General features: G+C 35.1%; 1 protein-coding gene across 4 annotated transcripts in view; it reads right to left on the reverse strand.

Annotated features, from left to right (window-relative positions):
* Nucleotides 1-6,280: 6,280 nt before the first annotated feature.
* LOC123273313 (neurocalcin homolog) overlaps nucleotides 6,281-15,158 on the reverse strand; it is a 265,515-nt gene continuing 256,637 nt past the window's right edge. For all 4 annotated transcript variants that reach the window (XM_044740719.1, XM_044740720.1, XM_044740721.1 and 1 more), the window contains 3 exons: nucleotides 7,685-7,803; nucleotides 7,414-7,602; nucleotides 6,281-7,342 (listed from right to left, as the gene is read on the reverse strand). In XM_044740719.1, coding sequence (XP_044596654.1) covers nucleotides 7,142-7,342; nucleotides 7,414-7,602; nucleotides 7,685-7,803 — 509 coding nt within the window. In that variant the 3' untranslated portion in view covers nucleotides 6,281-7,141. The remainder of the gene's footprint in view (nucleotides 7,343-7,413; nucleotides 7,603-7,684; nucleotides 7,804-15,158) is intronic.

The following is a 15,158-nucleotide window of genomic DNA, read 5'->3' on the forward strand; positions in this document are numbered from 1 at the left end:
TCCAAATCATAAATCTGAGCTCATTCGGAATAACTTAATACGTCATTTTGCTATCTGGGAGTGATTGTGTCTTGAGTACGATATTACACGGAGAGAAATGGATGGTAGATACTACTATACCAGTATGCGCGAGAACGCCATACAGTATGGTATCGAAGATTTTTCTCCATTATTAAATTTTACACATAGATGATTCGACCATTGCGAGAATGGTAACATTAGCTATAGTTATCGCGGATGCCGCAATGCTAGTATGGCCGTCAGGCCCTTACTGGCTTGCCGTATGTACAATTCTTTTGGCAGGTAGACCTAGCCAATATTGTGATATTAGCTACAACACCATTGGAGTAACAACAATGTTTATTTAATTATAGACGTAGTAGTCCAGTCGGCAGGGAAATATTAGGCCGTTTGTTTACGACTTCCAATGCAGATGAGGTAAATTGTAATTTTTTTTTTTTAAATACTCAGAAAAATATGTAGATCATTTTTACAAAAAAAAAAATCGCGGAAATTCAATTGTTTAAAAAATAGCCTTTAAAAAGTAGCTTTACATTGAAATATCTCGGAAACTACGCAAAAGTAGTCAAGACATGCTATGTATGAAATTTAGAGAATTAAATAAGGAACAAAATGAGCCAAACCCGATGTCTCTACGACCAATAGTTTACGAGATATTAATTTTTTAATTAAAAAAAACGCGGTTCCGCTCAAGCGCTGATAAACAAATAGCTGTATCTCAACGAAAAATCCTTCGATTTACTTTTTTTTTTTAAATTAAAGCTATTGTTGTCCTCTATAAGCAAAAAAATCAGCTAAGCTCAAAAAAATTTTTTTGAATTTATATGAATAATTTTCTGTTTTTCGAATTTTTGCATTAAAAAATAGTTAAAATTAAAAAAAAATGATTTTCTCACCTCCGGGCGGAAAGCGTCAATTTTCCTCCCGCTGCGCTAAACGAAAATGCCGCTTTCCGCCTCCGTCGAGGAGAAAAATAGTATACACATCACGGGCAGTAAATAAGAAAGCCTCAGATCACATGTTTATTGACCTCGGCTTCGCCTCGGCCAACAATTACATGTGATCTGAGACATTTCTTACTTTACTTCCCTAGGTGTGTAATATACTATTTTTTTGCATAATAGTATATTACACACCTAGGGAAGTAAAATAAGAAATGTCTCAGATCACATGTAATTGTTGGCCGAGGCGAAGCCGAGGTCAACAAACATGTGATCTGAGGCTTTCTTATTTACTTCTCGTGGAGTGTATACTATTTTTTTGCTCGACGAAGGCAGGAAGCGGCAACTTCGCTTAGCGCAGCGGGCCGAAAGTTGACGCTTTCTGCCCGTCGAGCAAAAAAAATGTTTTTTCATATAACCTGCATTGAAAATGTGAGTTTCAATGCCTGTTGAGCCAACCGAAACTAGACAATTTTAGACCAATGCGACTGTGCCGGGCAGGTATCAATTATTTCTTCCCGGCGGACAGAAAATGACGATTTTCTGTCCGCGAGGTGAAGTTACAGCTTTATTTTCAATCCTATCAATTGTTTGTTTATTTTATAGCTTTATAATTGTCATTCTAACCGTTAACTGTACTGACATATTATAATTCTGTTATTAAGCATAAATAAGAATGATAAAAGAAAACTTGTCAATTTACGAATAATGCTTGGTAAAAAATAAACTATTACTTTCTATTTTATTATAAGTTTCATAATAAAATGGTATTTTCGCTGTTCGTCTGAAACTATCTAGTTCTGGTTGGCTCCAGACATTGAAACTAGCATTTTTAATGCAAATAAACAGTTAACAAGTTTAAAAAAATATGAACTCTGCGGGGATTCGATCTCCGGATCCGAGGAAGTGCGCGTGCGCCATTCCCTTCAAACCGTTGTCGGAGAATGATGGGGGAAATAATAATAATGTGAAGCGAATAACAAAAATAGTAAGTGCCCGCCCAGATTTTCATCATTTTTATAATTTTTTCTAAGTCTTAATTAACTTTTGAAAAATCAATTTCACAATATAGGTATCAAACGATTGCAAATTTCATGAATCGTAAAGATATCCTATCGTGTAGAGAACTTTTTTTTAATAAATTTTTTCTATTTGTTTAAACAAATACTTAATTAACAGAAATCGCCAATAATACATAAATAGTAAAAAAAAAAAAAAAAAAAAAACAGAAAAAAAAATAACTTCAAAATTAAAAAAAAATTATAACCCTCCATTTTCCCTTTACGAAACTAGGCTCAAAAGTCGTGTCTTGAGAAGTAATATTTTTGAAAATTTTGAAAAAAAAATTGAAGGTTACAAACAATCTGAAAATCGCTGTTTTAAGTTTAAAATAAAAAAAAAAAACAATCAAATGCTTCATGAATAATTTTTTGCATATATTTTTTAGAAAATTCGTTAAAAAACACGAATTTTAAAGAAAAAAACCCAAATCGGACTATTTTTCACTTAGTTATGGCTATTTGAAAAAAAAATCCCCGAAATCTTAAAAAATTCATATCTCCCGATTGGGTGGATGAAAAAATTTGAAAAAATTTATAAAAACTTTTTTCGAGGCGTACAAAAAAGTCACTAAATTTCAGCGAAATCGGAGAAGCAAAATCCATTGGTAGGACGAGTTGGTATGGAATGCCCCATATAGAATAAGCGAAAAGAAAATTTAATATAGACCGGGTAACTCAAATGGTTGAGTAGCCGACATGTCTTTCGAACGTTCTAGGTTGGAGTCCCAGTCCGAGCTATCCGAATTTTTTCTCGTAGTCTAAGATCCGAATCTAAATCGAAATGTACCGGTTTGATAAGAGAATCAAATTAATTTTATAATAAATTTCATATATTAGAAAATAAATTAAAAATGGGTAGGCAGCAGAAATCCTGGACAGAATATTTTTAATTATTTTTTGAAAAATGATTTTTTATAAAATTTTGCAATATTAAGATAATAATAAAATTTTATGCTGGACTTAAAGTATAGAACATGTAGAATGTGCAAACGTAGGGTAGACTATTATTTACCTGGACGAACTACTGGGTAGGCAGGTATAAACAGGTATGTCAATACTAGTTACTCTCACTAGATTCGATAATAGAAAAAAATTTATATCAGCATAAGCGCTGTTTTATTCTGAACACGATGATATAGGGTTGACTGCAAAAAATTCGGTCCTAATAGGGGTTTACAAATTTTAAAAATTTTAATTTCAACGCGTCCGGAAATGAGTGACAGAGAGATCCGAGGTAAGTATACTATGTGATAATAAAGGACCGAACATTGCTGTTGTGCCAGATGGGATCGTGAATATAAGAAAGTGCGCATGCTCGGTATGTAAACTTTATAGAGAGTTGAGCCCAAGCGGCACAAATTTGTTTTTGTTAATGTTTTGTTAAATTTAAGTTAAAAATTATAAATTTCCGACTTCTTGTTAAAGAAAATCTCCCAAAAAGTCAACATTTTTTTTGTGATGCTTGGAAGGTACCTCTGCTATCCTCCATATTGTAAACAGTACATGTTATTTTGGAGCAACTGACATTTGAATTCAGTATGCGTTATTTCGGAGCAACTGAAAAAATGTTGCTAACAAATTAATTAATTAAATACATAACAATTTAATATATTTAATATCATACAAAAATATTAAATAATATAACATAAATTAAACAAATAAATACATGTATATGTACGCTGATAAACAGTTCTTTTTTATAGTTAAAAATATATGTTAAGTTATAACAAATAATTTATTAGAGACCACTTTTTAGTTCTAAAAATTATCTACAAGACGGACATTGATATCCCTATTATGGCAAATAATATCAAATTGTTGAAAAGCAAAGAAGAGCACAAATTTGAAGATGTTGCATACGATTTGAGAAGTTGTATTAAGAACATTGATTCTCATCCTCTTCCTAGACGTTTAACTGCTGATGATATCATAAGAGGAGAATGCGAAATTCCTCAGGAGTTATTTAATTTTATACGAAATCTCGTATGTGGGCCAAACTTTTGTGAGGAAAATGCTGATTTAACTACACCAAAAATAACATCAATATGTAGTGACATAATATACGCTGTTACCAAGGGAAAATGTAAGCCGGCGAAAAACTTAACTCTTGGACTGGCAATGAAGTCTTTAACTAACTCTAAGAACTTAAAGTGGTCTTTTAAGAACTATAAACACTATTAAGAACTAAAAAGTGGTCTCTAATAAATTATTTGTTATAACTTAACATATATTTTTAACTATAAAAAAGAACTGTTTATCAGCGTACATATACATGTATTTATTTGTTTAATTTATGTTATATTATTTAATATTTTTGTATGATATTAAATATATTAAATTGTTATGTATTTAATTAACTAATTTGTTAGCAACATTTTTTCAGTTGCTCCGAAATAACGCATACTGAATTCAAATATCAGTTGCTCCAAAATAACATGTACTGTTTACAATATGGAGGATAGCAGAGGTACCTTCCAAGCATCACAAAAAAAATGTTGACTTTTTGGGAGATTTTCTTTAACAAGAAGTCGGAAATTTATAATTTTTAACTTAAATTTAACAAAACATTAACAAAAACAAATTTGTGCCGCTTGGGCTCAACTCTCTATAAAGTTTACATACCGAGCATGCGCACTTTCTTATATTCACGATCCCATCTGGCACAACAGCAATGTTCGGTCCTTTATTATCACATAGTATACTTACCTCGGATCTCTCTGTCACTCATTTCCGGACGCGTTGAAATTAAAATTTTTAAAATTTGTAAACCCCTATTAGGACCGAATTTTTTGCAGTCAACCCTATATCATCGTGTTCAGAATAAAACAGCGCTTATGCTGATATAAATTTTTTTCTATTATCGAATCTAGTGAGAGTAACTAGTATTGACATACCTGTTTATACCTGCCTACCCAGTAGTTCGTCCAGGTAAATAATAGTCTACCCTACGTTTGCACATTCTACATGTTCTATACTTTAAGTCCAGCATAAAATTTTATTATTATCTTAATATTGCAAAATTTTATAAAAAATCATTTTTCAAAAAATAATTAAAAATATTCTGTCCAGGATTTCTGCTGCCTACCCATTTTTAATTTATTTTCTAATATATGAAATTTATTATAAAATTAATTTGATTCTCTTATCAAACCGGTACGTTTCGATTTAGATTCGGATCTTCTACTATCGCATATTCTATAAACTCACATTAAGAAGGTCTTTATAAATTCCTTTCTCAATCCCTTCCTCCCAATTATCCTGTTCACGTTATAATTACCGTAACTCCTCTTCTTTCCCGCTTTACAGCATTATTCAATTTTAATTTATAGATTTAGACCAATTTAATAGTCTAGACCTTACCAGAAAGGCGCTCCATTCTTTCAAGTGGAAATATGAACAAGATGAATCGCAGATAACTTACCGATAGAAGTTTCATTTGAAAATCATTTACCCATGTTAAAATATGAAGAAAATATCTAAAATTCAAGATATTTTGAGAGAATTGTTCATATTTCCGGAAACATAAAGTTTTTATTGCTAAAATGACTTACTTAATAGAGTTTATAAGTTTACTAATAAGATTATCTCTATGGATATGAACTTCATCTAAAACCGAAAGAAACCCTCTTGTAGAGAATTTAATTTCCTACAAGCCTGTTTTCATGATCTTTTTGTCCAAATTCAAATACTGTGACAAATATTTCAAAAAACTATAATTATATCGAAAAATGAACTTCAATTAACCGTCGGTACGTGTTCTTTTTGTTTAAAATCAAAAAGCAAAATTTTTCCCGTAGTTTTTCGTCAAAAGGAAGGATTTTTTTGGGCACCGGAAAAAATTTAATTTTTAACGACCACCCTAATCTATATATAGTATTCAAATCAAATGCTTTTAAATTATTTCAAATCATTTTAAATTATTTCAAATTAGATTTCTTAATCAGGGTAGTACATTGTAATTTAAATAGAAAGGACATAAGAGAAAAATTTTCAGAGAAAAATGAAAAATAGTCGAAAATATGTAGCTAATGAATAAAAAAATTATAATTATTATGCGCATACGAACAATCGTAACTACTTGTATGAAGAAAACGTATATAGATTGGAAAATAAAGAAATATTTGTAAAATTGTTATTTCAAACCTCAAAAATACATGGAACCACAGTATTCAACTTTTATCCATCTTAATTATTTCATCCGCAATATTAATCATTAAAGTTTTTAAGAATTAATCTATAATATATTTTACACAAAAATAATATTCAATAAAAAGTTTAATCATAATTTAATCTTCCATATAAATTATTAAATATTTTAAGTTGCAGTTTTATTGACTTGCGTCGACCTGATTTGATTTCTGCATTTTTGCATAGATATAACACTATTAAATTTCTATAATGTACCACCTAAAAATAATCGCATATATTCATATATTCTATAATGTATTGACATTCCAATCATTTTAATGATATCTCATAAATAAACCCTACAACAAATATAATAGTGTAATCGACAAGATTATACTTATTTATCGAAATAGGATCGTTGATTCACTTTAGCATTGAAAAGTTACAATAAAATGAATTACAATACATAAATTCCAAAACTTGGAGGATTAATAAAAATTTATATTAACGTTTTGCTACCCAAACTATTTTCTCAAGAATTTTTAATTATGACGGAGCAACTGAACTAGCCTTACAGACTAGTTTGCGGTTTGCGCAAGCACGCTAGACTCAATGACTCTAAGGCTTTCAGCTTAGGGATTAATTAAAAAATGTATATTGATGTTTTTAATTCCATTAAACTCGACTTATCATAGAAAAATCTAAACAAGTTTCAATAAGCTATGCAATAACAAGATATTCATTCAACGTTTCTCTAATGTAATTTACAATTTTATAACACGATCTTTGCCAAAATATTGGAAATGTAAATAACATATCTTTCATAACTTGTGTTTCCAACAAGTGAGCAAGATCCAATCATATAAGATAAAAATTAATTATTCTATGATACTAGTAATTAATTGGATCAATTTTCAATAAAATGATTGAGCCAGGCCCTGAAGTAGGGTCACAAAAGGCATAAAGAATAATATTCAATTGCCTAAGAGATCACTGAGCCTGTGCGCTTGGGTCACACTGCAATAGTCGCACAATGGATGGGTCACTTTTAGCACCTTCTATGAACTCTTCTAGAGATAACTTTCCGTCTTTATTTTTATCCATTTGACGAAATATTTTGTCAGTTCTCTTTTCTGGAGTAGATTCATCTTCTGGCATTTTCATTACTGTTCCTACCATTTTATATATTGCCTAGAGAATGAAAAATTTATCAATAAATATAAAAAAAAATTATTCTATATTAAAATAAAGATTTTACATACAGTAACAATCTCAAGCATTTCTTGTCTAGAAATATAACCGTTTCCATCAAGGTCGTACATACTGAAGGCCCACTTTAATTTTTGCTCTAATTTCCCACGCGAAGTCACACTTAGAGCACAAAGAAATTCTCGAAAGTCAATTGTACCATCACCATTCGCATCGAATGTTCGAAAGACATGTTCTGCAAACTAATTAAAAATATTACAATAAAATAGTATGAGATTAAATGACTTAAGATAGTTTCATAATATAATGAAATTTATTTGTTACCTTAGAAGCATCGCCATAAGGGAAAAAATTGCCATAAATTTTTTTAAACTCTTCTACACTCAGATGTCCGCTAGGACAGTCCTTTAAAAATCCTTTGTACCATTCTTGAATTTCAGCATCTGAAAATACGTTTTTATGAATAATTGATCAAATAATCATCATAATATAACTCATTGCTTTACACATTCGATGATAAAATTAATACTTTTAAACTCTAAAACATGTGAAAAGTAATTTTTTTAATTTTTAAAAGCTTAGACTCATTTTTTTTCCGGAGTGTGCTATTAATTTTTGGTTAGATTTTCTTAATTTAATTTTGTTAGTATTTGTATTTAATATTGTAAAATATTAAAAAATTGTAAGATTTATTAAATGAGTTATTTCTTAGAAAACGGCGTTATTACAAATTTTATCTGCATAGTTTTCCAAGCATTCAAGATATATCAGGTACGACATATGGTTTGTGCTAAAATCTTTTTTAACTTTCCCCTATGAAAATCAATGATTTTCGAACATTGGGAAGTTTTTGGTTTCCCCCCAATTTTCGAAAATCGAGTTCTCCTTCGATCTCCAAATTTCTGAAAAAAAATCTCGGCTCCCGGAACTCTAGCTTTAAAAACAATAATTTTTATTTAATGTCGAAAATAGGGTTCCGCGCGGCTTTTGTCACATGGCCGCGCCGGTGCTAAAATATGACAGCAGTCGCGCGGAACCCTATTTTCAATATTAAATAAAAATTACTGTTTTTGAAACTAGAATTCCAGGAGTTGAGACTTGTTTCGAAAATTTCCTCCTCCTCAAGGGTCTTTTTCGGATTTTCGATATCACTTGTAGTTATTGAGTTATTTACGAAAAACTGAAATTTTCCATTTTGTTTGTTTTTTGTTAATAACAAATTGAAATTTTCATCAAAAAAATAAAAAAACATCAACACTATTTTCAGAATTTGATTCCGCATCGATTGAGTAATTGTTCAAATTTTTATCACAATTTCTAAAATTTTTCTCAGCAAATTTATACAGGATTCCAATAAAAATTTCCGTTACTATGTAACATAGTAAAGGTTACCATTCTAACATAGGAATAAGATCTATTCTTTTTTCTCCGTGTAATAAGTCAACTAATAGTGCTTAAAAAACTCCTTTGTATGCTCCAAAGTTCGTCAAAATCGGTTAATTCGTTTATGAAATATTTAATATTTAAAAAATTAAAAAAACGTGTTTTTTAAGATACTTTCTCAATTATTTATAAGATCGGATTTCTTTCCGATAATTTTAGTAAAGCTCAAGAGAGCTTAAGTGCGCTAAATGTCACCACCCGTACTGAAAAAAAATATATGCCGCATATACGGGGGTAAAAAAAAAGTATGTGGCGTATATATTTTATATGTGCGACGTATATGTATTTTTGCCAGCATATATGCGCATATATATTTTTTCAGTGTGGGCAACTACATCAAGATCAATTGATTTGTCTGAAAGATATTGGAGTTCAAATATTTTCAAAAAAGTGTCTTAGTGAATACAAGCTAAACTTTTGAGCTAAAGGGGCTTAAAAGCTTATAACAATTTTACCTTGGAGCTTAAAGAGCTCAAAATAGCTACAATACCATGACCTTGAGCTTGGAAAGATCAAGTAAGTCATGATAGGTGAAATTCGGAGCGCTTTTAATTTTAAAATAGCGGGAAGTTGCACGGATATGACTTGTAGGATCAACCATTTTATTAATTTTTTTCACGGCCTATCAATAGCTATCTTTTAATCATGGTTATTTTGTGAATAGCATACTTAAGGTTGTTCAGACACTAATGCACTTTTGAAGATCGGAAGCTAATTTTTTGATATGTTATGAATTGCTAACTCATACGTCTAAATTAATTTTTTGGAATAAATCTGACGTAGGGTTATCGTTTAATAAATTATTGAAAAATTGAAATTTATCATGTAGCTTATAGAGACTATTGGTGAATTGCACATATATCGACTTATGTGACTACCTCATAGGATAATTAAAAAATAAAAAACTTCTATTTCAATCAATCAACTTTCGTAAAATACGTTAAAAATAAAATGAAAATTTTCTGACGGAGGCTTTTAAAGATATTTTAATGCAAAAGATCAAAATTCACGAAAATATCATTCCGACATACTTAAAAATAAATAAACCACGTGATTCAGCGCAGTTTGGTAATGTTGCACAGAATAGAACGCGCCAATTTTGAATTTTAATAATTCCTGTGTATATTTATGGGTTGTGTTTTTCGACTCAACACTACACAACGAGATAAATATAAACAGCTGTTAAGCGCGATGTTGCCAAGTCCAAGTTTTGTGAAAAAATACTTGAGTCAAACGTTGACTATTTATTGTTTTTGTTAATTAAATTATTTAATTAATCTAATTAATAATAATGTTGGGTAACGGTTAAATTATAGTAATGAATTTTCATATTCAAATTTTTAATTTTAATAAAAAAAAATTAGGAAAACGGTTGACCCTAAGAGCCATCCCTGCAACTTCCCGCTACTTTCGTGAAGAAGCGCTCAAAATTGCACTTATTACGTTTTTGAGCTCTTCGAGCTCAAAAATATAATTTTCGTGTAGTTTTAAGCTCTCCGAGTTCAGAAGTCTGATAGAAGTTTAATAAAACATTATTATTATATCGTTTTTACTTGTATAACTATTTTGGTTTTTACAAGACTGTAACCCATATTCTCCACATTTTGCTATTACCACAGTAATACCACTCAAGTGCCTCTTTTGTTATCATATAACATTCATAATGTTATACCTGGCTTTCGCCCCTTTAACTAACACTTGCTTCTTTTTTTTTTTTTTTGCGTTCAACTCTTTTTATAATCAACATGTTCTCCACTTTTTATTATCAACATGTTCTCCGCTTTTTTTTTATAATCGACATACCCTTTTGCACATAACTCTATTCTCAATGCGGCTGTGGACCGACTTGTGCTTTCTGTACTGTGTTTACCCTATTCCTCACCCCTTTCTATCGGTTGTTGGAATAGTGGCGATGGGGAAACCACAGAGAAAACCCATGCCAGTAAAGTCGGCTACCGGAGCGATCTCCGAAGGTTGGTGTTGGAACTATTCGAACAACCGTCGGGGCTCGAACCCTCGCCTCACGACAAGATGCACGAACGAACTAACGGGATAATGACTTAGTCCGCTCGGCCATCATGCCGCATTCTAATAAAACATTATTTTTTGAATTTTCAAACCGCAATAACTTTTGAATGAATGTACCGATTTTCACGCGGTTGGCGCCATTCGACGCAGTTTTTCAAATTCTGTGATATGTTTTTAAACACAAATTGATTAGACCGGAAATTTCGGTGTAATTCGAAAAAAACACTTTTTTTCGATTTCTTTCGTCAACGATAACTCACGAACGAATTAACCGATTTTGACCGGCTTGGTGGCGATCGACGTGGTTTTTCAATGTTTAGAGCTGATTAGTTTTTGGAATTGATCGGTCAAGCCATTTAAAAGTTATTAAATAAAAACCACATTTGAAAAAATTTTTTTTCGCAGTTATTTTAAGATTTCTCAAAATCTATCAGTCCGAATCGGTCCAACTTGTATTTAAAATCTAAGTTTAGTCGAACCCTTTCAAATGGCACCAATCGCGATCAAATCGGTCGAGCCGTTCAAAAGTTATGAGAGGTTTACATACATACATACACACACGCACACACACACACACACACACACTTGGGGCAGAGGAGAAACTGCTACCAGGCGCGTCTCCCCGTAGCGGATGGGAGAACGCTCGCTGTACCTGGTACAGAGGGTAGGAGCCAAATAAAATACGTTCCCGTGGACAAAACTCCCCTTTAATGGGTTGGTCACACTAACTGACCTAACAAGACGATCGTTCCCTGCTGTGACCCACTGGGAGTGACCGGAACCTCGTGTCGTAGTTTCCGACGATGCAGGCCACGGCTGATGTGAGCTTGCTCTGCCGAGGTGAAAGTTGCAGCAGTGGATCAGAAGCCAGCCACTTCGGGCCTTGATCAGGAAGTACGCAGTGAGTGTTAGAGATCGGAATCTTCACCGCTCCGAGCGAGTCTAGTCCGTCCGTGTATTCCGGGACTGGCTAAGTGTCGGCTAGGTCTCAGGGAACTGGGGTAGGAGTACTATCTCCGAGGGTACACCCGTTCCTAGTTATGACAACCCGCTCCACTCCGTACGATGCGCTGGTGAATTTAAAAGTATGAGTAAAATTCAGGAAAACAACAATAGTGAAAACGGGCCTCATGCCCAACAAGCAGCGATTGAAGCAAGCGCTGAAATGAAGCGGTCGCAAGCGTTTGAACGCCTTGAAAAGCTGACCAGTGAGCTAAATGATTTCATCCAATCTAAGGTCAATATCCACAAGGAGATTAAGACCAAGACGACCAGCGTAGCCAATGCCCTCCAGAGATTCAAGAAACTTGATGAAGAATGGTGTTTAACAGTACGACGCACTTCTCGTACTACACCGGAGAGAAGTATTCAAGCAACTGTCGTGAATGAAGAAGCAATGGACACTGGAGCCGAAGGTGACGGTGAATCAGTCGCGGAAGACAGAAGCAGAACTAGCAGCAAGTCAACTAAGAGAAAAGATCGATCTTCTCCCGACCCAACGATCTGCCAAGTTGTGAAGAAAAAGGACCTGAAACCAAGCCCTCCGAAAAACACGGCAGTGCAGAACGCCGGAAAAAAAGAGGTGACTGAATGGCGGAAGGTCCAATCCAAGAAGGAGAAGAAGGAGCAAGCGAGAGAGCGGTTACCAAAACAACCGGTGAACAAATCTCGGCCGGAGCCTAAGCGAGAAAAACCGCGAAAATTCACCAAACCAGATGCCTTAATTATTCGACCCGTTGAGAAGGCAAAATATGTCGAGATACTGCGTCGGATTAAAAAAGATGTCCCACCAGATCAGACCCGTGACGTCGTTGACAAGGTTCAAAAGACGAATGATGGGAATATGCTCATTACGCTTTCTAGAAAGACCGCAGACAAAGGACAAGCTTTGCTGAAGACCATCAAGAGCATCCTTAAAGAAGAAGCGCAAGTCATCTGTAAAGGCCCAGAGGAACAGCTTGAAATCCGGGACATTGACGACGAAACAACTAAAGACGATGTCCGGAAGGCCTTACAAGAGGCAGCTGGAAATGACTACGAAATACCTGAAGATGTCATTAAAATTCGTCCGGCCTACAGAGGTACTCAAACTGCTTCGGTACGATTGCCAGCAGCAATAGTGCAGAAGATACTCGGAAAGACAGGCAAAATAAGGATTGGCTGGGTAAATTGCCGTGTCAGAGCAATTAAGACACCACTACGATGCTATAAGTGCTGGCACTTTGGGCACACTACTGCCCAATGTAAAAGCGAAGTCGACCGATCTGGGCTTTGCATCAAATGTGGGCAAACAGGTCATCAAGCTGCTCAATGCCAAAATAAAGTGAAATGTGCGTTATGTGCGGAAAAACCTGGCTCTCAGGACACTGCTCACCGGTCTGGTTCTGGCCGATGTCCAATCTTCCAAGAAGCACTCCAGAAGCTGACAAATAAACGAACATGAGGATACTGCAGCTTAACATCAATCACTGCGAAGCTGTGCATGACCTGCTTATGCAGACAGTACGGGAATTAAAGCTCGACGTTGTGCTTTTATCGGAGCCATATAAACATTTAGCTGGACAACCTTGGGAGACGGATATCACCACGAAAGCTGTGATCTGGGCTTGTGGTAAGCTCCCTTTCCAGAGTGTAGCTACCAATGGCAGCGCTGACTTTGTAGCAGCATCAGTAGATGGCATCCGTTTTTACAGCTGCTACGCACCACCTAGCCTCTCAATTGCTGAGTTTACTGACTTCTTGGATCGACTGACCGAGGATGCGAAGCAACATCATCCAGTGGCGATAGCCGGGGACTTTAACGCCTGGGCAGTGGACTGGGGCAGTAAGCAGACTAATGCACGAGGAAGAGAGCTGCTAGAAGCTCTTTCTACACTAGATGTAGTCTTGCTCAACAGTGGTGACACGCCGACCTACACCAAAGGTGACGCAAGCTCGATTGTAGACGTCACTTTTGTCAGTACCAGCCTTGCTAAAGGTAACACTAACTGGAAGGTACTGGACATCTACACTGCCAGTGACCATCATGCGATACTCTGGGAAACGTCAAACGACTAGAACCTCCGGGGGCCTATCAAGCAATTTAACACCGTCGGTTGGAAGGTGAAATCTCTTGACCCAGAAGTATTGCTAACAGCCCTCGATAGTGACTGGATGTGCAGAAGAACATACTAAGGCCCTGATGATGCGAGTAACACAAGCTTGTGATGCCAGTATGCCTCGCAAACGTGTTATGAATTCAAGACCTGCGGTACACTGGTGGAATGATCATATCAGCAACCTCCGTAAAGAGTGTCATCGAAAAGAGAAGAATATCACAGCGTGGCTATCAACGACCTAACTCTGCAGTGCTGATCACAGAGTACAAAAAAGCTCGTCGTGAACTTAATAAGGCCATAAAAGAGAGCAAAGGAAGATGCTGGAAAGAGCTCATATACGAGGTCAACAAAGACGTGTGGGGTCGGCCGTATAAGGTGGTCATGACGCACCTGAAGAAACAACAAATGCCGTCACCTACGTGTCCCCAACTCCTTCAGAAAATCGTCACTGCGCTGTTTCCACAGCAACACAGTCTCAATTATCAGTCAACGCAAGATGAACTGGACGACATTCCACCTGTCACTGAAGAAGAATTGTTGGAGGCCTGTAATCGGGTAGGAAATAATAAAGCGCCGGGATTGGACGGAATCCCTAATATAGCCTTGAAAACCATCATAAAGGCAGCACCAACATTATTTCTAGACGCTTACAACGCATGCCTCAAGAAGGGGACTTTTCCTCGTAAGTGGAAACAGCAACGGTTAGTACTTTTACCTAAAGGAAAGAAACCGCCAGAAGAACCGTCATCTTACCGACCACTCTGCATGCTAGATACGGCGGGTAAGATATTTGAGCGTATCATCCATCAGCGAATAGATGCAGTAGTCGACCCACTCTTGACAGACAACCAGTATGGATTCCGGAAAGAACGATCAACCCTGGACGCGATCAACCTGGTTGTTAATACGGCCAAAGAGGCAATCGCAGGAACTAGATGGAAGGGTGGAACGAAGAAGTACTGCCTGGTAGCTGCCTTGGACATCAAAAATGCTTTCAATTCCGCTAATTGGGACTGTATCATGCAAGCTCTCGACGAGAAGAACGTGCCAACATATCTTCGCAGACTAGTGATTAGCTATTTTACAGATAGAGTGCTGAAATATGATACAAAGAATGGTCCGAAAGAGTATGATATAACCGGTGGTGTGCCACAGGGCTCTGTTCTTGGTCCACTTCTGTGGAATATCATGTATGACGGGCTCTTGAGACTGAAGCTTCCAAGATGTGT

This window comes from Cotesia glomerata, linkage group LG10 (assembly GCF_020080835.1).
Source record: "Cotesia glomerata isolate CgM1 linkage group LG10, MPM_Cglom_v2.3, whole genome shotgun sequence".
NCBI classification, from domain to species: Eukaryota; Metazoa; Arthropoda; class Insecta; order Hymenoptera; family Braconidae; genus Cotesia; species Cotesia glomerata.